This window comes from Morchella sextelata (genome assembly GCF_020137385.1).
Source record: "Morchella sextelata strain SCLS chromosome Unknown scls_12, whole genome shotgun sequence".
Classification (NCBI taxonomy): Eukaryota; Fungi; Ascomycota; class Pezizomycetes; order Pezizales; family Morchellaceae; genus Morchella; species Morchella sextelata.
The window spans coordinates 1,017,341-1,041,652 of record NW_025408627.1 but is presented as its reverse complement, the minus strand read 5'-3'; the positions used below and the strand labels follow the sequence as shown (position 1 = coordinate 1,041,652).

Genomic DNA, 24,312 nt, shown 5'->3' with positions numbered 1-24,312 from the left:
ATACATGTAGTATATGTAGGACGAATTTTAGGTAGCAACCACTAGAATCGCCCAAAATCCGTCCTACTATTGAAAATCTGGCAAGTAATAAAGATATCCTGTCCCCTGCATCGTACATGTAGTTGGTTGATTTGACTGACTCGAGTCAGCGACTTATAATAGAGCGTATTTGCCAACCGTCAATTTCAACTATTGACACTTCAAACTTGACAGTTTCGGGAGGCAAAATTGACAGTTCCCCGCAGTGGCCAAAATCGATCTGGTTAACGGTATGACAGAATAAACCCCGAAAACCAGACAACCCATCACGCTACCTGTGAAGTACGCTGTTGGAACTGAAAATTCATACCCATGATACTAGCTTCGGTAGTAACAAAACTGGGTACTTGTGATCCTCCTGGTATATCTCACAGCACGCCGCCCCACCGAAATTCAAAATTAACAGCCCCGGTTGCCATTTCGGAGCCCCACAATTTGTAAATTCTTGAAATTGACGGTTGGCAAATACGCTCTATTCAAATTTAGTTTAAAAGCAAGGTCGTCAATCACTGTTCGGAGTATGTACTTAGTAATACCGGGCTAACCCCTAGTCAGGCATAAAGTATGGCAACAGCACACATAAACCTTGGAGGCAAAAAGCTCGGCAATAATCACAATTGCAACCCAATTTGTTCATAACCGAATTTGTATACTAATAATCCATTTCCTCGTACTAGGTTAAAAACTTTAAACCTCAAAAGTCGACAAAACCATTAGAAAAACAGGGCTTTAATGTTATGTAACATGTTTGCATGTCCCTAGCTATGTACATGTACATAGAGTACGTTTTGTATGCCCTTCACCAATCACCGTCAACTGTCTAAGTCCGCCGCCGGCCGTGTCGTCATTCGTCGGATCGTTCCCAGCCAACTCTTGGTGTGATAACGTAATATGCCCGCCCTTGCCCAGCGAATATGCGGGTGCCCTGTGGAATTGAGATCCGTCGTTCCTTCCTTTCACCTCCAACATCGTCAGCTCCAAAGAATCTACCTTAACTACCCCTATTGCTTCTGATTTGCGTTTACCCTTCAACTGTCACTTAGAGTATTGCCTACCCATTTTTAATCAACTTAGACCACCCCCGCCATTATGAGTACCAGTAGAGAAGAAGGTAGTGACGTGCCGCAAGCTGCAAAGAGTTCCTGGGGACCATTTCTAAAGGTTTGTTAATCTCCCTCCTTTTATTTGACTAAGCAGTGCTGACGAAATGGCGACAACTACAGTCCATCGCATCATTCAACGGCGACTTGGCGAGCTTGACAGCACCTGTTCGTTTCTCAGATCTCTCGTACAGATATACCAATCCTCTAGTATACGTAGTGCTGACATGATCTCGCATGTAGCCTTTTATTTTGAGTGTTACTAGTTTGACTGAGTATTCCGGGTACTGGGTGAGTTTGGCCCCTTTTACTTGGGCTGAAGTAAGCGTACTGACTTAATATCTAGGCGGAACACCCGGAAATCTTTGTAGCCCCTGCACAGGAAAAGGATCCGCAGAAGAGAGCTCTGGCGGTGCTAAAGTGGTTCTTGTCGACACTGAAGCAACAATACAGCTCCAGGAACGAGAAACTGTAAATTCTTCCTTCATGCCTTGGAAGAATGGTTTGGACGAAGAGAATACTCGAGTACTAATACACTTACTAATAGCGGTTCCGAGAAGAAGCCATTGAACCCATTTTTGGGGGAGTTATTTCTTGGCACTTGGAAAGACCCAAGCGGAGTTATCGGCGACACTCAGTTAATCTCGGAGCAAGTCAGGTTAGCTCTCTGGGTTCTTGGATAATTGGGGGCTTACTGATAGATGAGATTATAGCCACCACCCACCAGTCACTGCATACGCTATTATCAATGATAAGCATGGAGTAAAACTTGAGGGTTACAATGGCCAAAAAGCATCGTTTACCAGGGGAACAATCACTGTCAAGCAAATTGGTCATGCAAAATACCACCTGAAGGAATTCAACGAAGATTGTCAGCTGAGCTCATTTTTATCATAGTCCTAATTTGTTGTCGGTATCACTGACTCATCTTAGATGTTATCACGCTCCCATCTCTCCATATTGAGGGAATTGTTTATGGATCCCCATATGTTGAATTGAATAAGAGCAGCACTATCACTTCATCTACTGGATATGTCGCCAAAATTGAATACAGTGGAAAAGGATGGGTCACTGGTAAGAAGAATACCTTCACGGCAACCCTATCAAAAGAAGGTAGCAAGGATATTCTATACACAATTGATGGTCAATGGACGGATAGCTTCATAATCAAGGAAGGAAAATCCAAGAAGGAGGTTTGTCAGACTAGTTTTCCTGTAAAAGATGCAATAACTTATGGAATACAGTTCGATCTTTACAACGCAAAGGCTTCCAAAACTACGCCCTTGTATATCGCCCCTCTTGAGAAACAAGATCCTCTCGAGTCGAGGAATGCTTGGGCTAAAGTCCAATCTGCAATTGTTAATGGCGACCTCGAAACCACTAGCGCGGAAAAGACAAAAATTGAAAATGAGCAGCGCGAGCTTCGGAAAAAAGAGAAGGAGGAAGGAAGAGAGTGGGAAAGACGATACTTCACTAGAGTCCAGGAAGACCCCGTCTTGAAAGCCCTCGGCGATAAATCTGGCGTCGTTCTAGAACCAGAGAAGACTGATGGTATCTGGGTCTTTGACAATGCAAAGTACCAAAAGATACTTGAGAAGGCGAAGTCTCCTGTCTCTGAGGCTACTGATTGATCGATTTCTATAGAGGTTTTAGAGTGTGTGGAGGTAACTACTTAAATAAACATATATCGGGTTAGAGAGTTGAATGGGTTTGTTCTTTGAAGTGTTGAGTAGGGATATGGTTTTTTTTTCATCACTTATTTTGATGACATTTTGTGTTCAGAATTTATCGATAACAGTACTGAATAATCAGCCTAACGTGATTGGCCCCAATTTGGCCGCGACTTTCTCGATGTGAAGATGCAGCCATGAAAAGCTGTTTCGGTTACCTTCATTAAAGCAGGGATGTCGGCTACGATTTTTACTTGCTGGTAAGCAAGTACCTATATGTATATACAGTAGCGCTGCTGTATTGTACTACATCGTGCATGAAGATTTGACCTATATTCTAAATAGAGGGGAAAATGTATATTAACTATAGGTATAGTTACGTATCTGAGACTTGAAGTTTGGCATTGTATGTACGCACAGTGCTACTAGAGTATAGCTACATGTATAGTTACTAAAAGAAGTCCTATAATAATAGGTAAGCTACATGTATATGTGCTACAGGAGTATTACTATCATTTACATGTACTCCATGTCATAGTATTAGGGCTGAATGCAATTGAATTACCTACATCATGTAGGCACATATACGTATACCTACATGTACATCTTATATTAATCGTGGAGTATTGATGGAAATCAAAGTACCCACGCCCATACATACATAGATACGTATGGCTTAAACGCTCGAATTCCACCTAATCAACCGCCAAAGGGGCCTTGAGAAATCTAGCTCAAGACGTTTTGCGTTTGAATCGGGATTATTATATAGCCTGTATCCATGAATTAAGTTGTCTGACTCAAGACTAGGGTTAGGGTTGATATTATTTGATAACTCATTGTACTCAGCTACTTGACCGCTACAAGCAGCCTGGAGGACTTCATTAAATTGAGATCTATTAGTCACATAGAGCACTATGGCGTGCGTGGGAGGAGAAGAGCATGGGTGCGTGGTTGCAATTGTGCGACAGATTGCCCCTCCCCCGCCAACCCCGCTGGTGATCTCACTTAATTCCACAAGCTTTCCTCATCAACACTACAACTCCAAGCCCCAACAGAACAATCAATCGCAGCTAAAGCAAAAATAATCACATACCAAATACAATGGTGGATATCTGTTTTCATCTTCTGAACCCCCAATCTTTTAGAGAAAGCTCAAAGAATTTTCACTAACTTGAATCACCTCCGGCAAGGCTCGTAAATTCTTTGTAGGTGGTAACTTCAAGTCAAATGGGACTGTTTCCTCAATCAAGAGCATTATCGATTGTCTCAACAATGCAAAGTTGAACAACAGTGTTGGTTAGTACTCCAACTTCTTCAAATAGCCATATTTGGTTCCTTTATCCAAGAAGAATCTTTCACCAGAGCGAAGAACAGATTCTACAAAAACAGAAGCTAACTTTCTCCCAGAGGTCGTTATCTCACCCCCGGCTTTGTACCTTCTCCTTGCGAAGGAGATCACTAGAAACGGCGTTGAGGTTGCTGCTCAGAACATCTATGATAAGGGAAACGGTGCCTATACTGGTGAGATTAGCGCCCAGCAGCTCAAGGATGCTCAGGTCCACTGGGTTATTCTTGGTCACTCTGAGCGTAGGAGTATCTTTGGCGAATCTGATGAGGTATCTGTCAATCTAATATCTTTTTATATTGCTCGTGATATACTTATTAAATTCAATTGAGTAGTTCGTGGCCTCTAAGACCAAGGCTGCCCTTGATGCAGGCTTGAGTGTGATCCTTTGCATTGGTGAATCATTGGAGGTTTGTGTCGCCTTTTCTTCTTCCCTCCCACTCTCTCAAATGAGACCAATAATAATAATTTCTTCAACAGGAGCGTGAGAAGGGAGTCACTATCGATGTCGTAACTCGGCAGCTTGCAGCTGTCGCCGAACAGGTAAAGGATTGGAGTAAGATTGTTATTGCGTATGAGCCTGTCTGGGCAATTGGTACCGGAAAGGTTGCCACCACTGCGGTACGTGTAATATGATTGATTGCATCTCTAATTCAAACTATGACCTTGAAGTTCAACTAATTTCGGTGGGGCCAACAGCAAGCCCAGGAAGTTCACGCTGCTATCCGCTCATGGCTTAAGGAAAAGGTCTCCGCTGAAGCCTCAGATGCTACCAGGATCTTGTACGGCGGCTCTGTCACCGACAAGAACTCTAAGGAGCTTGCGACCCAGCCGGATGTTGATGGATTTTTAGTTGGTGGCGCTAGCTTGAAGCCCGCTTGTAAGTTGCTTGTTCTCTTCCCTACCCGCTATGATTTGTTTCAAGCGTATATTTCTAGAATTAGGAGAGCTGATGAAATCATATAGTTATTGATATTATCAACTCGGCTTAAAAGCGTGGGTTTTAATAGAGTATCATGCAATACATCTATAATTCAATAAAATGGATATGAACACCCAAACAGGCAACAGAGCGTGACATCAAAATTATATAATTACTCGCTGTGATTGAATTATAATGTCACGTTACTTATGTGAGTGCGAAGTTATATATCAAGTGACTATCATAAAGTCTTTGGTACTTGATAACTAGCATTCTGTAATATTAATGGTTGAGCTCCGGCCGAGCACTTTGGAGTTTCAGTCAGCTATCACATTCGGAAACTCCGTTGTTTCGTAGAATACATAATAGCTGCCATATATAGCGTAAGTCCGAATTTCCGTGCTGGGCAAGGTACATACTTCATACATATATTGTAGGTACATTGGGTAAAGTACCTGTATGGGAAAAGAAAAAGGAAACAAAGAAACTCGGCTCAAATCTCTACGTCGTGCCAAAAGAAGGTCAAGATATAATTACAGGTTTCAGTCCATGCACGCTATTATATTATGCCTTGCAAATTTGAGAGAGTTTAGTGGCCAGCACAGACGACCAGCCCAAGTCAGCCTTAAACTTCGGTTATCTAAATGCACTTATCTAAACATCAAGTACATGTATTTAACTTGCTAAGCTAGTTTATCGTACATATCATATTGTACTCCATTGAATTTTGCCACCGATTCTCTATCGGGACCCGTGCGTTGATCTATGAACGAACCACCTCATCATTTCACGTGATAAGAAGGGAGAGCTAACTCTCCCATGAAGATAGCAGGGCTGGAGTCTTTAAACAGTGTAGTGGACGTTGCAATTGTCTAATGTTGCAAAAAACTGTGAAGAATATCTTCATCGTATACTCCTAGCTCATAATCTAAGGCATGAAGGTTTGGGAGAATACGGAGAATAATAAGCTATCTCTATTGAGGTTAAGTTCAAGTCTCTAGTATTAACCAATTAATCGACCTATGATCGCCACGCGCGGGTAGGACAGGCCTCGTTCATGAGAGATCACTCGCTGCATCTCCTGCACAGCCACCAGCCACGCGGGGGCTTTCGGTAATTAAGTGCAAATATAGAATCAGTGCTTGAAGACAGGTTATTATTTTTCTTTCGGAAATCCGCCTTGCCTCCTATGCAGGATGCAAGGGCCAACAGAAAGTACAAGCCTTGATCGAAGGCCTTTGTGGACACCACAAATTCCAATTTTTTCCCGAGATCAAATTAAAGCTTGAATGTTGTGCTAAGGCCAGGTATAGTTAAGCATGACCTAATCGAGCCCAGTCACTGGAGCATTAAGCTGGTTTGGACATCAGAGGGTGATGGGATCGAGCTTTGTAAAGTTGTACGAGGCAAACCTCGGCGACGGGATGTCTTTGTACGCCTTGGGAAAGGGCATGGTGAAGTTACCTACGTAGACGACCTATCGCCTGTGCATAATCAAACGGCCCGAAAACATGAACGATGCCGTGGTATTTATTGGCCCAACTGGACTGCTGTTGTGCGACTCTTCCAAAGCCAAAAAGAAAGGACCGCCTTTGCATTGGTTGGGGTATGCATCAACCGGAATCCGAGGCCGACCTTAAGGCATTATCATTGGACCCATATGCCCACGTGTACTATCTTCCTGAGGTTTGGTACTTCTGCTTCTATATAATCATATCCCGCAGAGTTTACTGGCTACTGCTCCATGAGGTATTACAGCATGTAGGAACCCCAATATGCTCGATATCTCATACTGCAGGATGTGGAGAGATTTATGATTCTTCTGTCGTACAGCACGATGCCTCCGTTTATAGTGAAGATGCCAGCTTCCAAGCGCACATGTGCATATTCCACCCCGTTGTAGATGAGCTATTCACAAGTGTCTATTACGTCTGGTCCCGGATCATGATAATTGGTTCGCGGAGTACAAAGGTCAGCATCTTGCATCCGTGAGGATGCGTAAGTTGTGTAACCTGAGTGCAGGTACATCTACGCTGTTACTGTGATGGGAAGGGAAAAGTGTTATTTTCCGTTGATTATGCTGCAGGACCCGATAGCGCTCATTCGACATTGTTGATAGGGTGCCAAACTGAGGGAAAGCCTCGTATGTCATAAATTGCATGCAATAAAGAAACGACGTACCATGCAGCGCATTAAAAAAAAACGGCTCGAAGCAAGGTACCCTAGATGGGCTGCACACCTGAGTACAAAAAGCAAACATCTGGCAGAGTATGCCAATATGGTTCCGGCCTGTCTCGAAAACATTATCTCTCTAGTGCAGCTGAGGAGGCAGTCCATCTCCCCCCAGTATGCTTTTACGTCTAGGTGAAACCGGCCGAGGAGCTCCCATCTTCATTACCAACAATACATTCTCCCTCCCCCCCCCCCCCTCGTATCATCTCTAGGTGGGGAAAGACGGCGAAGCACATTACCTATAGATGTCCTATTCTCATCGGCCATGTGGGGGTAAGTAGGGTTTGCCATACGAGCTGTCGGTCGACCAAGCTGCAGCTTGTAAGCCCAGACCTGCAGAAGGATTGTCGTTTTCGGCGTTAGGATCCTACGTCCGATTAGTTATTATATCTTGGGCAGACACGAAGTCAAGTGCTTCCATGCCTCGATCGAGCGACAGTTTAGTGTTCATTCCGGAGGGTGGTATGCGTAGCTAGTACAATACGTAGGCCCTCCCCCTTTCCCTCTCACACTGAGCGCTGGAGATACAGGTGGGGTCAAGTGGGCCATGGAGAAGAGATACCGGAACGGGATTTCATCAGCTTGTGACTCGTAATGACTATTTTTGGACAGTGGGAAAGTCTGAGTATGCAGTGAGGATATATGTAGCTACATAATCTTAAGCTTACGTAGTAGGGACCAGTGGCGCAGCAAGACTAGGGTCTTCGTGACTGGAAGTTTTGCTTATTCTGGTGCATACCAGGGGGAGATAGGGAAAGCATCAGAGACCTGTTAGACAGGTCAGTCACAAGCCATGTAGCCTTTTTGGTCGGAGGGATGGCTTGGAATGGCCTGTCTTTATTCTCGAGTGATCTTTTATGATTGCACAGTTCTGTTTAGGTTGGTGCGGCAACGCCGGTCGTACTCCTTTAGTTCGATGCTTACTATTCGCCCGCTAACAACTTCTTATAGGGACCATGTCTTATCCTGTATAAGCCAAGTGGTTTATGCTTCCAACGTTGGTAGGTCTTGTGTTAACCACTCGCACGAAACCCTAACCCATATTCACATGAAATACTTGCCAAATTTTCTTGTGTCCAGCTGTTTTCTTCCTCATCCGGAAACATTGGAGTGCTACGAAGTAACGGCCCTAAAACTTCATGAATCGGATAGCTATTTGGTGAGGTGAAGTCGTTGCGACTCTTCCATATCAGGAAGAATAGGTTTGCTCGGCACGAGAAAAAAATTCGGCAAGTAATCCAGTTCTTCTTTCTCATCACAGTTATGGAGGGAATACCACTACCATTTATGAATTTCAATACACTAATTCTGAACGTTCTATAGACAATGCGGAAAAACCATGCATATACCTAATATCTACAAGCCCACATGGAAGAGCACGTATGAAGAAGTGGCTCCATCGCGGTTAGCGGCAATTATTACTTCAATAAATCGATGCGAGTGATACCTAGTGATCCGAAAACGCCATATCTTCCCCAATTCCAATGGTACTTGTGCACACCTCTTAATAACATAAATCACAGCAGTACAAATATACATCTCCTCGACAACTTTGACCACTCCTGAAGCTGGCCTAAGCATATGGGAAGCTCTTCCTCCATATCATCATCAACAATTGATATTCACAACCTCAATATATCCACCTCTATACACACAAGTAGCTAGTGTATAGCAATTCTTTGGTAGCTGGGAGAGAGACACGATATGCTATTCAGTCACGCAACAATTCAAGTTTCCAGGCATCACGCTTTTTGTATTAAGGTCAATACCTACGCAACACCCACCCACAACGAAGCAGCAAAAAGAGAAAGAGAAAAGAGAAGAAAGCCCCAGTCCAAACGAACCCCCCCTAACTCAACAACACAAGGATCACCGAATCGCCTCTCAGAAACCTACAACCGCCATATATATTAGCACTCATCACCCATCACCCCCACAATCCCCCCCCCCCCGGGGGGCCTCTCCCCACACCCCCTCTGCCGCCCCAAAGGTGATACATACATCTTCGAGATAAACCGATCCTTATTAACCGGCCTGCCCTTCTTCCCATCCGCCTTCCTCGGCGTCTCCGTCCACATCTCCTTGACGTTCTCGAGCACCATGTTGCAGTGGCGGTCGAACGCCTTGACGCGCGCAAGCAGCTTCCGGTTGTTGCGGCACGAGATGAGCACCTGGTTGTGCGAGCGCACGGCCGTCTGCAGGATCGAGAGGGGTCCCGCGCTGAATTCGTATTTCTCGAGCTCGGCGATCTCGTATTCGCTATGTGGATATGTGTTAGTGGGATGATGGTAGGAGGATGGGGGATTGGGGAGGGAGGGAAGGGGGGGGGGATACGTTAGGTCTGCGCGGGGCTTGTTGAGGAGTTCGGCCATTGTGGATTGGGGGTTGTATATAATTTGGGGTGGTGATATGGAGGGTGGTGGATGAGGTGGTGATAGTGGCCGTGGTAGTTGTGGTTGTGGTGATGGAGCTGTGTTGTTGAGGTGGACTTGAGCCGCATGAAGGATGGAATGCCAAGCAAATTGTGCCAAGGGATCCTGACTGGTTACACAGGGTATGGTGAGAATGATAGTTTTGACAGGAATTCTAGTAATGTAACTTTTTAGATGCTCGTTTTTTATTAGCTATCAATTCACTGTTTTAGTCTCGTGGAGAAGTACAGCTACTCACTCCACCGCTACAGCATCATGAAGCTGGCTACACTCAATCCCCTCCCCAGCTAGCTGCCATTCCCCGATTCTCATTGCCTACATGTATTTAACAACCTAATTACCACAATAACCTGAAAAATCTATCCCGCACAGTCTACCGGGTCCGTACGCGCGCTAACTAACTAATGCCTACTTTTCTTTTTCTGATGAAAAAAAATACAAACATAAAAAAAAGAAACCCCATTTCCCGAACTCAACTACAGTCCGTTCTCAGCTTTGAACCCATCCCACGCCTCATTGAGAAGACTAAACACTGCAGCACTAATCATGCGCTGCTCTGTCGTTGCGTCTTGCGAGATCTGTAGCAATTATTAGCAAACTAAATAAACAAGTAGAAATAGAAGAGTCTACATACCTTATCAGGATGCACCTTCGCAATCCCCTTCATATACGCCACCTTACACTTATTCGGCATCAGCAGATCCCCCATCCCCACCTTCTTCCACCCAGCCCCCTCCCAAAGCACCACATCCAGACTTCCTAGTAGTGCCCGCAGATTCCCCTCCTTACCAGCCTTCCACGCGCCGATCCGCGCCTCAACGCTGTCGTGCAGCGCAAGCTTCTCATCCTCCACACGGTCCGCCGCAGCATTCGCCTGCCGCAGCGCACGTACCGCCGTCGCATCCCCCATCGTCTTCGGCGCCGCAGGCCTCCGCACAGGTGCTGCGGGTTTCGGCTTGGGTGGCGCCTTCGGCTTCAATGCGGCCTCGCAGCGGCGTCTGCCAGCAGCGGCAACAGCGCCGCCGACGCCGGCTTCCACGGCGATGGTCCAGGTTGCGGCGGCGTCAGCCCACTTCTCGAGCTGCTCGAGGCCCTCGGCTTTACGTGTGATTGTCTTGGCCCAGAAGTCTTTCATGTCCTTTTGAGCGCCGTCGATGGCTATTGTCTCGCCTTCACCGCGAGCGGGGCCGATTATGTTGAGGGCGGACTCGCAGTCAGACAGCGCAGAGCGTGGGTCACCGAGTTTGAGGTTGCAGAGGGCGCGGTTGGAGAGGAGGATGATGCGGATGGGGTGAGCGTCGGGGATGGGGGAGAGCGCGGAGGTGTAGTGTGTTAGTGCAAGGGTGTAGTCGCCGCGTTTGAAGGCTTCTGTGCCTTCTTTGCGGGAGGCTGTTGAGGTATTGGCGGCGGCGGAAGAGAGGGGGACGGCGGCGCGGGGGGGGATTGTGCGCCGTGGAGCGGGGGGTGGGGTGGGTGTTGGGGCGGGAGAGTGGCGGGGGGCGGGTTGTCGGAGTTGTTGCTGTTGCTGCTGTTGCTGCTGTTGCTGCTGTTGCTGCTGTTGCTGCTGTTGCTGCTGTTGCTGGAATGGATTGCGTGATTGTTCCCGTGCTGGCCCACCGCCGAATAGTAGATCTCCCTGCGGGGGTTCTGGGGTAGCTGGCTTGGGTTTCGATGGCACGTTTGGCGGCGGTGGGCGGCGGCGGTTTCTCGATACGTATTGCACAGAGCTGTCTTCCTCGACGGCCTCGCGCGTCAGCTTCTTGTTCCGCTCACTGCTGTTGGGGATGCTTGAAGACTGCTGCCTCCGTTCTCGCTCCCGCATCTCCCGCTCTTTGTCCCGGATGGCCTGCTCGAATGCGAGCTGGCGCTGGCGCTGGATCATTTCCTTCTCCGATACGGCTGATGAGGATCGTGGAAACGGCGAAGAGGAAGACGGTTCCCGCTCTCTCTCTCGTTCCTGCTTTCTCCTAGGTGGAGGCCCGCTTCCAGCTTCTAACATCATGGCCTCTTCGGTCAATGCCGGCTCTGGGGCGGCATTCTGTGACCGTTGTGCAGCCCTTGGTGCAGCCCTTGGTGCAGGCCTCATGTCCTCGTCGTCGAACCTGTTTCTTGACGGCCTGTCTCCTGTTTCCCGGGCCCGTGCGGGGATTGTGTTGGCCTCCAATTGCTGATCACGCATCCATTTTGGCATATTTGGATCGCCGCCCTCCCCACTGGAGCCCTCTGTCTGGAATTCGGCAATTGCTTTCTCAACCTTCTTCCTCCCCGTGTTCCACAGACTATTTGCCGATTTAAACAGAGTGCCACCGATTTCCTGGGCCAATGCACCTATGTCCTTCTCGCCGCCCGATTCTCGGCTCCGGTCTCTAGCCCAGGCAGGTACACTCGAGTCCTCCCTACCCTCCTCTCTGCGCCTTCCGCCCTCATCGTTGCGTCTCCCGCGCTGGCTTTGCTCAGAGACAGATCTCGAGATTGGCTGCGATGACGCCGGCCGGCTCTTCCGGTGCGCTTCTTCTAGTAGCCACCCGACAGCCCGCTGGACATCCAGGGAATCGGTCTCGATGAGCGCCTTCTTGGCCTGCGCAGCCGTAAACCCCATCTCCATGATCTCGGCAATCACCGGGTCCCTTGGGTCTGCGCTCCTCGGTGGTTCCACAATTTGCGGCTTCGGCGGGGGTGTAGGGTCTCGTCGCGGGGGAAGCTCAGAAACCGGCTTTGCGAGGTCACCTAGGATGTCAAAGTCATCGTCGGCTGTATTGTTATTATTATTTGTAGTAGTAGTGGTGGGTGTATCCCGGCTTGGTAGGTTCTCAATGTCGAATGGATCTATAGGCTCCGCCGATTTGTAGCTCGAACTCGTAGAACCCATCAAATCCTGCAAATGGGAGCCCGACGGTGCCATCCCATTCCGCGGAGTCCCGCTCCTCGGCGTACTGCTCCTCGGCGTACCGCTCCTCGGCGTACCGCTCCTCGGCGTACTGTAAGAGCTGTTTGACACCTGCGACGGCGGCGGATAATGCGAGCTATTGTCCACCGGCACTGACGCACTAAACGCCGCCAGAATGTCCTCATCGTCATTATCCAGGGGCGGAGGAGGAGGCGGTGGTGCCGAATGACTGCCCCCTTTCCCCGTCTCCAGCGAGTCCCAGAAGCCAGCACTCGCTTCCCCGCCGCCAAATAGCGCATCAATCTTCTTCCTGCGCTCCTGCTCCTCCTTTGCGCGCTGTTCCTGGAGCCTCCGCTGCTGCTCCTGCAGCGACAGGTTCTCAGACGCCTGCTTGCTCCGCCCGAAGCTCACCAGGTTCGCGAAGCTATCTGACGCCGTCCCTGCCGGCGGCGACGCGAGGCCTGGCGAGGCCGTGCGGGACGAGAGGGGACTGGGGCGGATGGGGAGGGTGTTGTTGGTGGTGGTTGCGAACGACGACATTCCTGTTGGCTTAAGTGCTGGGGGTTTGTTGCTGCTGTTTGGGGTTGGGGACGTCGAGCTCCAGGAGAGGCCGGCGAGTTCGTCCATTGCGCGTTTTTGGTTGCGGGTTTGTGGGGGGGCGTGAAGGGGTTTCAGATGAGGTTGAGATGCCCCTCCTGAATTAACGGAGCTTGGATATATGCTGGTGGTTGCTTTGTGGAGCGGTGTGTGGGAACCCTAACCCTGGGGTGCTGCCCGGGCAGCTGGATATGCGCTGCTAGCTGTGGATGATGGCTTTTGAAAACCGTAGTACTAGCTTTCTGGGATCGCGGTGCTGGTGGATTTGTGATTGTAGTTGTGGTTGTGGTTTTGAGTGTGTGAGTTTGCTCACGGACGGTCACTCGTGGTGGATGTCGGGTGCTGGAATGGTTCCCGAATGGATTGTCTGTTATGTAGTTGATGTGGACAGTATCGAGAACACGTCACACTATCTGGACTTTTGCTAGCTTATTGAACGGTGGCCTCTTGGGAACGTGGTCAATTCCAACTTAAGATGTTATAATTACGTATATAACTTCAATTGATCAGGTCAAGCTCTTCTTAACAATGGAAGTCAATGGTATTTTCAAACAGAGCGTCTCTTTCTTTCTAGCTCGGCCTGCTGTAGCCGCTCGTTCATAGAATCAAATATCTATACTCCCCCGGGCCAGGCCCATCAGTATTTCCCATTATCGCTTTCAGGAAGCTGGGCCACATAGGAGGATCTCACCAGTGATGAAAATAAGAATTGATCGCTTCGTCCCGCGCCCGTACCCTATGTATCAGCAAGCTAAACAAACGCGCTGCTGGCTGTTGAAAGTAGGACGAGTCTTAGAGTTTTTCAATTGATGTCCATGTCTAAAGCTAGTACAAGCTACATATCTTACAGGAGCCCGGGTAGGACACCATTCCTCTTGACAGCGGGTTATTTACTGTTTGAACGACACATATCCAACACGGCCAGTACAAGATAAACCGAGTGATCGTTTATGATCCACACTCCTCCTACTAACCAGCTAGTTACCCAGCTAAATCCACCCGCTCAATCCCCTGTTGAGATTTTTACTCTCTTTCACGCACCATTTGTGCTCTTCCACGCAACTGTCTTTACTCTTGTCCTACGCACTGATTCATGTCTATCTTTACCCCCATAGCCACAATTCTTTTCTCCCTCATCTACTCTTCGCCAACCGCCCAGGTTCCTCTTCATAGCCGTCCCGTTCTTGTCTACCACTCCATGTCTATACATTCACCCCCACACACAGCCACCTACCCTCTCTACGCTCCTACAACATGAGATACAGGCAACTAACTGCAGCTGTGCAACATAAGCTCCACTAATTGACCAAACCATAGTCAGCGGCGGCCTCTGGCCGCTATGCGAGGGGTCTGCTGTGAGCCTGTGGGCTTGCGGGCTTGGCTTGTGGGTTCTTTGGCTTTGTGGGTTCTTTTGGATCCTTGGGGTCGAATTAACTTTCATGGGGTTCGGTTTTTCGTGGGGTTGGCTTTTGGGGGTTGACTTTGGGAATTGGACATCATTCCAGGCTCCTCTTCACTCCTTGCTTGAGATGTCATGTGGGGATGCTCTTTTGCTTTGAACAGGCTGAGTTTAGGTGGCATTGACCGAGTTAGTGGTGATGTATATGGCATGAGGGGGTGAGGCATATAGACTGTAGCTTGCTTTTGTTTTAGGCAGTAATGCAAGGGGGGGGGGGATGGCTTTGAGGCGCCGAGAGCTGTGGGCTGGGTGCGGGATGTGGGCTGTGAGTTTGAGACTTTGGTTTGGAGTCGATATTTGGGTAGTTGCGGTTTGGGTTTGGGTTTGGCTTTTGTGGGCTTTGGATTCTTACCTAGACGTTTCTTTGCTCCCGAAGAATTCAGTCTTTGTATGGGCGGGGATACTTATTTGCCTTAGAGTTACGTAGCTGAGCTTAGGAGACATCTAGTCCGTGGGGATATATGTGGGATAGGGCATGTAGTCTGGGGCTAGCTTTGGTTGAGCAGTGGTGTCAGTGGAGACAGCGGCTTTGGGGTTCTATGGGAGCTGTGGGCTTGAGCCTTCGAGTTGGAGTCGATATTGGGTAGTTGGAGTTTGGCTTTGGATTTTATGGGATCTTCACTTTTTTCCTGGACGTTTTTTTGGTTTGGTACCCAGTCAATCCGGCTCTTCGGGACGGGGATACTCGTCTACATTGGAGTTATAGGTTGTGTATAGGAGGGATTGAGCCCGTGGGGATACATGTGGGCTAGGGGCATATAGATCTATAGGCTGAAACTTATGAGTCGATTGGGGTAATATAGTCTTAAGGCGCTGTGAGAGAGTTAGATATGGTCTGTGAGCCTTCAGTTTTTTGTCTGAGCTTGTTCGGTCTTTGGGGAGATCGAGTTGGCTTTGGCTTTGCAATTGGCTTCTGTGGGGTCTGGCTTTGTGGGTTTTGGCTTTCATCATCATTTTCTGAGGGGATATACCCTTTTACCTTATGTATGCCGAATCTATTTTGCTATGTATGGGTGATACCGGCCAAGTATTTCTATCATCCGAGCACTGTGGGCCCTGCGGAGCTGTCTGTAGACTTGGAGATTTTATTTGTGTGCTGGTCTTTTAAGGGTCTATGGCCTGGCTTTTGGGGATTGGGGTTGCGGTTTGCGGTCTAAACGTATTTGGCTTTGGTTTTTGGAGGTTTGACGGCCGCGTGGAATAGAGGATATGTGCTTTCCCTCACCTCCTTTTTTGCTCCCCATATTGGTTTTTATAACAGGAGACGGTAATAGAACCTGTGATACTACATGCTATGGACCTATGGTGGAGCTATGGGGATATGATGCTACACCGTTATTCTTTCTTAGATATACTAATCACCGATATAATAAGCTTTGGGGATATCTGAAGACTCTGGTCAATGCGCTGAAATGGTCCTTGGTTGGTGCGGAGGAGAGCTGTGAGATAGGTCACAGTATATGCCATGTCAGGCCTTATCTCGATTATAGCGGAGATCAATGAGCTAGTCATAGTCTGATAAGATTGATATCTGGGGTTAACTTAGATGTGGACTCAGGAATCGACGTTCGGCTTATGTGGGTCCGGATTTTGGGGAATCCGGATTTGAGTTCAAATTTATGTGCCATTTCCCCGTCGTTCTTCGCCCGCTATGCAGCTCAGATTTTCATGAGTGAGGGCTTTCTTCTACTTTGAGAAGAGTTGGGAGTAGAGTATTCCGAGACCGTTAATTAGGATACATGGGATGGGCTGAAGCTTACTTATCCGCCGAGTGCTGCTCTTGGTGATAGTAAGTGGAATTTAGGGCTGGACATTTTTCGATTTTTTCGAAGTTTGGAGTCCGGCTAATAATGCAGGGCCGGCTTTGCTTTCGAGGGGTTTTGTTTTTAGTAATAGGTCTAGAGATACATGTATGTTCTTTCCCATGATTCCTTACTCCCCATACAATTCAGTTTTGACAACGGGGCACTCTTCCGCTTTAGGAGGAATTAGGCGATGACATGTTAAGTCTATTTTTTCTATGCATGAGGAATATTGACTGAAGACTTGCCTGCTGGACGATGCCTCTAGGGCAGTTTTTTTTATGGTGTTAACTAAGGTTAGCCGTGGGTTTGGAGGTTGTTTAAATTCTTTGGCGTTTGGTGTCTGGAGTCTTCTTTTGGCTCTTGAGTTTAAAGTTTTTGGTTTTTGCGGTTTTTGCGGTTTCCGAGGTTTTGAATGAATAGAGATGCTCTTCTATCTTAGAGGGAGTTGGGCGTAGCAAAAGTTATAAGGGATATTAAACCTGTAGCATAGGCAGATTTTTAGCGGTGTCGTTGGAGGCAGGAGCTTTTTTATGTTGCGGGAGACATTGGTGTGGACTGTGGGCCTGAGGTCTCTGCGGTTTGGCGCTTAGGTTTTATGGGGTAGACCCCATTCATAATATCTTTTTTTCAAGACTAAGCACATTCTTCTCTTCGAAGCAAATGCTGAGCGTGGGTTATATCAATATGTGGGATTGATATAGACCGAAGCTTACTCGTCCGTGAAACTTCTCATGGGTCAGTGACTTTAAGGTACTGTAAGAAGTGCTAGTTACGGATTTGCACTTTGGCAATTTGGTGTCCGGACTTTCTTTTTAGCACTTTTCAGTAGCAGGCTGACTTTGCACGATCTGGCATGAACGGAGATACTCTTTCGCTTTGGGAAGAACTGGGCTTAGGGCATATCATATCCGTAACATCTTAAGCTTATGAGGATAGGATAAACGCTGCGGATTGAGGTTTTGTCCAAGTTCTTGAGAGGCCTAGACTTTGTGCGTGCAATGTCGGTAATGACTTACTTGACCGCCACCGCCTCCAAACTGTGCCTTTCTGACCTCTTGGCCGGGCTCCAGTCATGAATATAAACCGGGATACAGGATATTACGCTGCAGAGAAGGACTACTCGTAGTTTTTTGACGTTTCCGGACGCGACCACTATTGCATGCCATACAAAAGATAGCCTTGGCGGCTTTTTTCTGTGTATGCAATAGCAGTTGCGTCCGGAAACGCTGTGAAATTGCGAGTAATTGGATTAAGAAAAGCAAAACGAAGCATGCACGTACGGCACTTGAGGCGAGGATACATTTCCACGCCACTTTTTCGCATCTCCGGGCCCGGGTTAAATACGCATAGATATACTCTACGGCGGCCTATTATCACGCTTGGTGGAACTCGAGAATCACCAGTAATCATTCTAGTGCTTGGTTCGGAGATTATTGAATCTTTGCTCACTGCTAACTTCCGACTGGACGGTCATTGGTACTTACCGTGACTCTGCATGTGGTAACTGCGCGGGAATGCGTGGTCCTGTTGAGTCAAGCTCACTCTCAGAGCTTCACATGCAGCTTTTATTGCAGCTTCGACTCAAAACCGTCTGGAAGAAAGAGCAGGAGCTTTCCGTGCAACTACACCCAGAGTTCTTTTTTTATATCGTTCTGGACTGTGTCGTGTCATTCTGCACACCCGCCGTTTGATGTCACAAAAAGGAAGGAACATGAAAAAGCAAACCTTCGTCAACCCCTCCCAAGCAATCATCATCATTCCATCATTTGCGGATCCCCCTCACTGTGCTATTGGAGGATCTTCGGGATAGAGTTATTGCCCGAGGAGAAAGGTCGAGTGGTTGGTGGAAGCAGTAGATAGAAGCACCTTCGCGGGCGCTAGGCCTAATTTGGCACATGCATCGAGTGATCGTTCGTGCTTCACGCCTGAAATCCAAAGACAGGTTGAAGCATGTGCCTAAAACTGGCAACTTTTTTGTCTGCGATTTCCTCTCTATTCTTGATTGGTATGTGAAGCAACCTATCGTAATGACGACTAGGAAATAAAAACAGGACAAACATAACCCCTCCCATAAACTCCAAATGAAAAACAAAACCAGGTCAAGTTTTTATCTTTACCCTTCGTAGATATCATCTCTAATGCTTATAAAATTACTACAGAGAAACCCACTAACATTTACTCAAGTGACCAAATGCGCAGCCACAAAGTCCTGTAAAGAAAATACATCAGTGACTGTCTCTTAAGAACCACAGCAATGGAGCTACGCTTGATGAATCACTAACCGGGTATTCGTTCTGTAGCATACTAGTGATGTTTTCTACCTCCTGTGCCAATGCGCTAACGTTCTCGTCCCACCTTCTAATCTGCCTGCCTACTGGTTTTTCTGCACTTCCAATGGCCGCACCACCTTCTTTTGCGGCGCCAGAGATCGAATCAAAGTAGATCAGTCCATCAATTTGGTCAATTTGCCCACTCATTCTCTTCTGCTCAATCATCCTGGCAGCATACTCCTCCGCCTTCTCGCCCGAAAGACCTAATAACACACCAAGCTCCTCAACTCCAATATTATTGTAGAGACGAGAGGCGGCGAGCAAATTGTGTTCAATGACGGCCTTTGATAATACAGTTGTACCATCTGATTGTGTAGCGACCTGATGCGGTTTTAGACGTGATGCAAACTCATCAACCTCTTTCTGGGATAGAAGACGGTCCATGTACATCTTCTCAAGGAGCGCATAGTCCTGTGGGAGCTGAGGAGAACGCTCATCTTTGTAGAGTGTTGCGAGAGAACGACTACGTAACGGACCTGCTGGGGCAAGAATAGCACAAGTCATCGCAGCAGAAAGACATTGCATCCTGTCCGACTCAGCTACGATTGGCGAGAACGACAGCTGGTGGTATTTGGAACAAGCATTCAAGAATTGCCTCTTCGCATCAAGAATACGAGCCTGGCACATCTGGAACATGAGATTGAGCTGGGGGTCCTCCGACTTGTGGATCAACAGCGTAGCACGGTTGAGCCACACGTCCGCTGAGATAGACTCGTCATCCTCCAGTAGATTACGCATGATCCGGATGTAGATCTGCAGCCTAAACTCATCGGTGATCTGACGTTGGTGGGGGTTCAGCTGGATTCCCTGGAGCACCTTTGCTGCTTCGCCGTGCTCTTCCTCGGCTTCGTAGATGGTTGCGAGGGCTTCTCGGATGTTGCAGTCTTGTTCTTCGAATGATACAATCTTGGGGCGGATCTTCTCGAGGGTGTATTCGTAAACTTCCTTCTTGATCTCGGCGGAGGGGAGCTTCGAGATTGCGTTGACGTACTCTGCGAGCACGGGGCGCGAGGTCACAATTCCTACATTATCGGAAAGAATAGTGTCGATGAAAACTGTGAGGTTGGCAGTTAGCTGCTCCGGTGCAGAGGAGGCGATGATAGAGTTGAGAAGTGAAGTGAAGGCCGATCCTTTATCTCCTTGAGAGGTCGAGGAGCTCTCGATATCGGCGAGCTGTTTCTGAATTTCTGGGGAAGCCATTTCGAGCGAAGTATACGTATAGTGATAGGATAGCAACTGGCAGAGATATCAGAGCTTTATCTAGATGTTTGGTGGCTCGCGAGATGGTTTGAAATTCAGATGAGGTTTCCAAAGTCTCATATGGTTGACTTCCCGCAGGCGTCAAGCTTGTGGGGGGACGTGGAGTTGTGGCTTAGGCGGGGTAATCACTGCCACCAAGCTACGCGAGTTGAGCCTCAACATTTGAACAGAATATCACTCGATCGAGATTCTTTGTATGATGATCAGATAAATCATAACTACATAATTCATAAGATACCAATACCGTAGACAAAAGGAAGCTGCGTGTAGCTATATACAACGGAAGAGAAGATAATAAAAAAGAGAAGAAGATAAAGGGTGCCTGCGCCAATGTCCCAAATGCGCAAGGATCGAGCCCACAAGGAGAAAAAAACCAAGCAAGACAAAACAGCAAAAGTCCCCGCCCATGATGCTACAGTAATACAGTTCCCAGTAAACACTTTTGATACTCCAAATTTGTACCCAAATTTACCTCCTCGTTGGTTGCACGTCTCCCTCCGAAAGCAGAACCTCTCTGACTTTGTCCCTTGGCCCGTTCACCGCCCAGCGGTTCCCCTTATACATGCCACACTCTCTGAAGTCAACCTTCTCAAGCTTTGGACACCTTTCAACAAGTGTGGTGGCTGCGTCCCGCGTCACCCAAAGCCCGCCTTTGATCTTAAGCGAGGTCAAACATTTCAGGTTGGTAATAGCATCCACCAAGTCGACAGCTGCATGCAAAGGCTTCGTGTCACCCTCTTTCCAAGTGAAACTTTTTGGGACATCAGAAACGAAAAGCAGCCCCGTGAACGCAACAGGCGTATACGACGCAGACTTGGTGTGCATAACCGAGTAATCTGCTGCCAGCGGTACGCCGGAAAAGTTGAGCTTCCGGATGTAAGTACAAGCTGTGAGCAGATGAATCAGTGCTCCGATGGGCACGTCTCGGGAAAGGGAATACTGTTTCAGGAACGGCGACGGGAGCGGGTGTAAGCCGCTATTTACGATGCTAGAGGTAGCGGATTTCATAGACATGATGGAGGGTCTAGATGTGATTCTCTTCTTCCCTACATCATCTCTGTGAATGGTGTGGAGTGGTGAGTCTCTGTACTTCCACTCCCTCCAGCCAGCCAATGGAACATCTTCCTCTACACATGCTCCCAACTGTGACAGATCCAGCACACGCACCATCCGGGCTAGCATGGGATTTTGGGTCACTACCGTGACAAACTGTGCGAAACGATACGTCGAAGCAAAGCATGGTTGAGCGTACAGCGTGTACGCCACTTCCTCTACCATCCGCTTGGATACTTTCACAAGCGATAGTAGAGTAGGCTGGTCCAAGTACGAAAATATTTCATCCAAGATCTCAGAGGGTAGCTTTGCAAGAGTAGGGTGTTCATAGTAGTGTTTCCGCTTCCTAGACAGAATGCTACTGGTTACGCTGCGGATGGACGAAGCAGATGAGGAAAGCCTGTGGGGATGGCGGGCATTTTTGCTGGTACGCTTAGAGGGGTTCTGCTGCAAATAAGGTGTAATCAACGAAGCAATTGCTCGACGGGTATACGGTGGTGGTGGGGGGCTGCTGGAATCCTCCCTTGGAACCGTATGGACATTATTAGGCTGGAACTGTTTCTTCGCCGGACGTCCCTCCGCAGAAATCGAGCGTGGGTCCGTATATAGATAAATCGATCGAGTTCCGAGTTGGGATGAGGGGAGTCCATTAAAATGCGGGGAACGTGAGAACTGGAGGTTGTTCGACCGTTGCGACACTGTAAGAGGGTTCTTCTTCTCGGACCGGGCCCTAGATGTCACTGTGTAAGCTTCCGCAGAGCCTGATCGGATTAAGAAATGAGCGACAGGGCAGTAACGAACATTTTGACAACGACAGTAGCAACGCCACTCAATGCAACCTGTGAATAGATAACTCTTGGGACTTCTGGCAGGAATAGTCCGGAGGGGAGTGAGGGTGTGTGTGAATTCTAACGCCTGATATAAAAGACTTCCGAAAGAACTTCAAAGAATAATAATGACGCAAGCCGAGAAATCAGGTTGTTGACCTCAATTATTACGCAGATACCCCTAGAGAAACAACAATCCAAAGCAACGTAAACTCACAGCTGGAGAGTAATTTCAGGGAGCCAAGCTCTCTTTAGTAGGCCAAACTCTCCTCGCCCCCTTCAGCCAGCTGGACTTCTCTCGGCGCAACATCCCAGAATCCCGCCTCAAAAAGCATGAGAGATAAAATCCCTCCCGACCAGACGGTAGCCCCAAGTTGCAACCACCAAGCCTGCACCCATCCTCTCTTTAACTTGGCACTCAAATCCGGTAGGATTTACACGAACTTCTTCGTTCAAGTCCTGGTCTCGAGACCTGTCTGACTGGAGGAGCTATTTCGCTCAGTCTCGGCGGACTTATTTGAGGCATCCGTCCCGTGTTTCTTACACTCCGTCTATCTCTACGTGCACTTTCATTGCAAGTATGAGACCCGCCGGAATGAAGAGGCGTGTGCAACTGACTGCGGAGAGGGCTGCCTGGCTATCTGTTTGTCTATCTATCGTAACCCTCAGTAAGCGAAGGAGGGGGGAAGCGAGGCAGGTTCGTGGACCATAATGGAATCGAGCACTGCTGGGCAAGCAAGCAGCAAGCAGCACTCGCGGGGGGGCTCCGGGGAGACGCTGGAAAGCGACAAACTCAAGAGGACTTCTTGGACCTCCCTTCGTCGGCGCATTTAGCCCTTCCACTTATGCACACGATGTCAAGGCTGATGCAGGGGAATAAACTGGAAAAGGTTCATGTAAGTTGCACATGTGGAATAGCGTCTCTATTCTTATCACTCGCAGTAGCTTTTGTCCCCCAGCCCATATGTAAGGGTTTTAGGATCTCGATGAAGGTTCTTGTCGAATTTTGGCCCAAATTCGCCCTATGTTGTACCGAGGTTCCTTCATTCGTGGGTGCCGGTGGTGCGTTGAGCCAATCTCATACCCCGCCTTTCCAGGCCTATATCTAATCGATTACGATAGCAGGATATGGGGTTATCGCCCGTGCGATTCGATTCCCCACCACCAACCCCCACTCGCACAAATGCTGAGCATCACAAGTGAAAACAGACAGCTTCTCCCTAGAGACTAGAGTAAGTACTCTATCAGCGATCGGATAAATGCAATTCCAGCATCCAGTTCCTTGGTGACACTGGATTTGGCCTTTGAAATCCAGCCACACCTTGCTGCCTTCTTCTTTGGATCCATGTGCAGTCAGCATGGTGCGGCGCAATGCATTGAAATGTGCGGTCAGGAAGTGCGGCGTGTGCCGCCACCCAACGTTAAATAATTCTGAAATCAAGTTATGAGACCATGGTCACAAGCCCGCTCCTCAAAAGTAGAGTGTGTGTGTGAATATAAAAGAAATAAGAGAGCTTCTATCGAACCTCCCATATCTACGCCAAAGGGCGCCTGACACTGGGAGTGGTTGTGGTTCTACAAAGCACTTTCGACACGCGCATAGCTTTTGAAATCCCCACGGATACTGCAGCCTTAGTTTATATATACTATAACAACCCCTGAGGTAAGTCACCTACATATGTACATGATTTTTTTTTCTTCAGATGCAGCTCACAAAAAATAGTAAAAGCAATTAAATGATTACTCTTCGTCTCTCTATCATCATAACAGGCAGATCAAAATCGTCATCAGACGTCAGACAATGTTTTCTGAAATAACACATACCACAAGAGCCCAAGAAACAAACACGTCTTGTTCAGGTCGGAAACAAATAACGTTGTTGTCGAATCGGCACTGACTTCCAAGCCGGAACGACGGAGCCCAGACCGGGTTTAAGGAACCATGCAAACCTGTTACCATGGGAACCGCCGTTGGGGCACTGAACTGAGCTGCCAGCTAGAATGAGATAGGCACGGCAGAGACCGGAATCCCGGCGTGAACCATGTCTTCTGAACGGCTTCAGGTAATTGAAGGACCAAGATACGACAAGATCGCAGTAACGAACGGGTAGTAGATTGCACACCTCAACGTATGATGTGGTGACGTACCCTAAAGAGGGAGCTCAGTTTCTGGAATCTTTTGTTTTAGCGCGGTGAGAAACACTCGAAAGACAGGACGGATACACACTTTTAGAATTTGACAGGTTGGATCTCGATCGGGCGGGATGTCGGCGCGTCCGATCGGAATCGGTAACAGTAGATGATTTGCATGGTGATATCGTCCGAGATTCTGTAAAAGAGCCCCTAATGCGTGAT

The 24,312-nt window shown here is 48.0% G+C and overlaps 7 protein-coding genes across 7 annotated transcripts; 3 read left to right on the top strand and 4 right to left on the bottom strand.

Annotated features, from left to right (window-relative positions):
• Positions 1-1,128: 1,128 nt before the first annotated feature.
• H6S33_002160 (uncharacterized protein) lies at positions 1,129-2,770 on the top strand (the record flags this gene model as incomplete). Its single annotated transcript, XM_044833517.1, has 8 exons — positions 1,129-1,200; positions 1,263-1,307; positions 1,383-1,430; positions 1,486-1,610; positions 1,687-1,797; positions 1,853-2,010; positions 2,073-2,332; positions 2,384-2,770. 8 exons carry the CDS (start codon positions 1,129-1,131, stop codon positions 2,768-2,770), a joined length of 1,206 nt encoding a protein of 401 aa, XP_044693303.1.
• Positions 2,771-3,910: 1,140 nt separating this feature from the next.
• On the top strand, positions 3,911-5,146 carry H6S33_002159 (uncharacterized protein; the record flags this gene model as incomplete). Its single annotated transcript, XM_044833516.1, has 7 exons — positions 3,911-3,913; positions 4,000-4,105; positions 4,217-4,425; positions 4,490-4,564; positions 4,635-4,775; positions 4,854-5,034; positions 5,121-5,146. The coding sequence occupies 7 exons, from the start codon at positions 3,911-3,913 to the stop codon at positions 5,144-5,146; spliced, it is 741 nt and encodes a 246-aa protein (XP_044693302.1).
• A 4,011-nt stretch (positions 5,147-9,157) lies between these two features.
• Positions 9,158-9,680, bottom strand: H6S33_002158 (uncharacterized protein; the record flags this gene model as incomplete). Its single annotated transcript, XM_044833515.1, has 3 exons — positions 9,158-9,200; positions 9,310-9,567; positions 9,643-9,680. The coding sequence occupies 3 exons, from the start codon at positions 9,678-9,680 to the stop codon at positions 9,158-9,160; spliced, it is 339 nt and encodes a 112-aa protein (XP_044693301.1).
• A 536-nt stretch (positions 9,681-10,216) lies between these two features.
• On the bottom strand, positions 10,217-13,254 carry H6S33_002157 (uncharacterized protein; the record flags this gene model as incomplete). Its single annotated transcript, XM_044833514.1, has 2 exons — positions 10,217-10,318; positions 10,375-13,254. 2 exons carry the CDS (start codon positions 13,252-13,254, stop codon positions 10,217-10,219), a joined length of 2,982 nt encoding a protein of 993 aa, XP_044693300.1.
• Positions 13,255-18,667: 5,413 nt separating this feature from the next.
• H6S33_002156 (uncharacterized protein) lies at positions 18,668-20,018 on the bottom strand (the record flags this gene model as incomplete). The annotated part of the gene is made up of 2 exons (XM_044833513.1): positions 18,668-18,697; positions 18,771-20,018. 2 exons carry the CDS (start codon positions 20,016-20,018, stop codon positions 18,668-18,670), a joined length of 1,278 nt encoding a protein of 425 aa, XP_044693299.1.
• A 528-nt stretch (positions 20,019-20,546) lies between these two features.
• On the bottom strand, positions 20,547-21,934 carry H6S33_002155 (uncharacterized protein; the record flags this gene model as incomplete). Its single annotated transcript, XM_044833512.1, has 2 exons — positions 20,547-21,861; positions 21,918-21,934. 2 exons carry the CDS (start codon positions 21,932-21,934, stop codon positions 20,547-20,549), a joined length of 1,332 nt encoding a protein of 443 aa, XP_044693298.1.
• An 878-nt stretch (positions 21,935-22,812) lies between these two features.
• H6S33_002154 (uncharacterized protein) lies at positions 22,813-23,684 on the top strand (the record flags this gene model as incomplete). The annotated part of the gene is made up of 6 exons (XM_044833511.1): positions 22,813-22,854; positions 22,918-23,020; positions 23,081-23,101; positions 23,168-23,190; positions 23,595-23,621; positions 23,682-23,684. 6 exons carry the CDS (start codon positions 22,813-22,815, stop codon positions 23,682-23,684), a joined length of 219 nt encoding a protein of 72 aa, XP_044693297.1.
• Between the last annotated feature and the right edge of the window lie 628 nt (positions 23,685-24,312).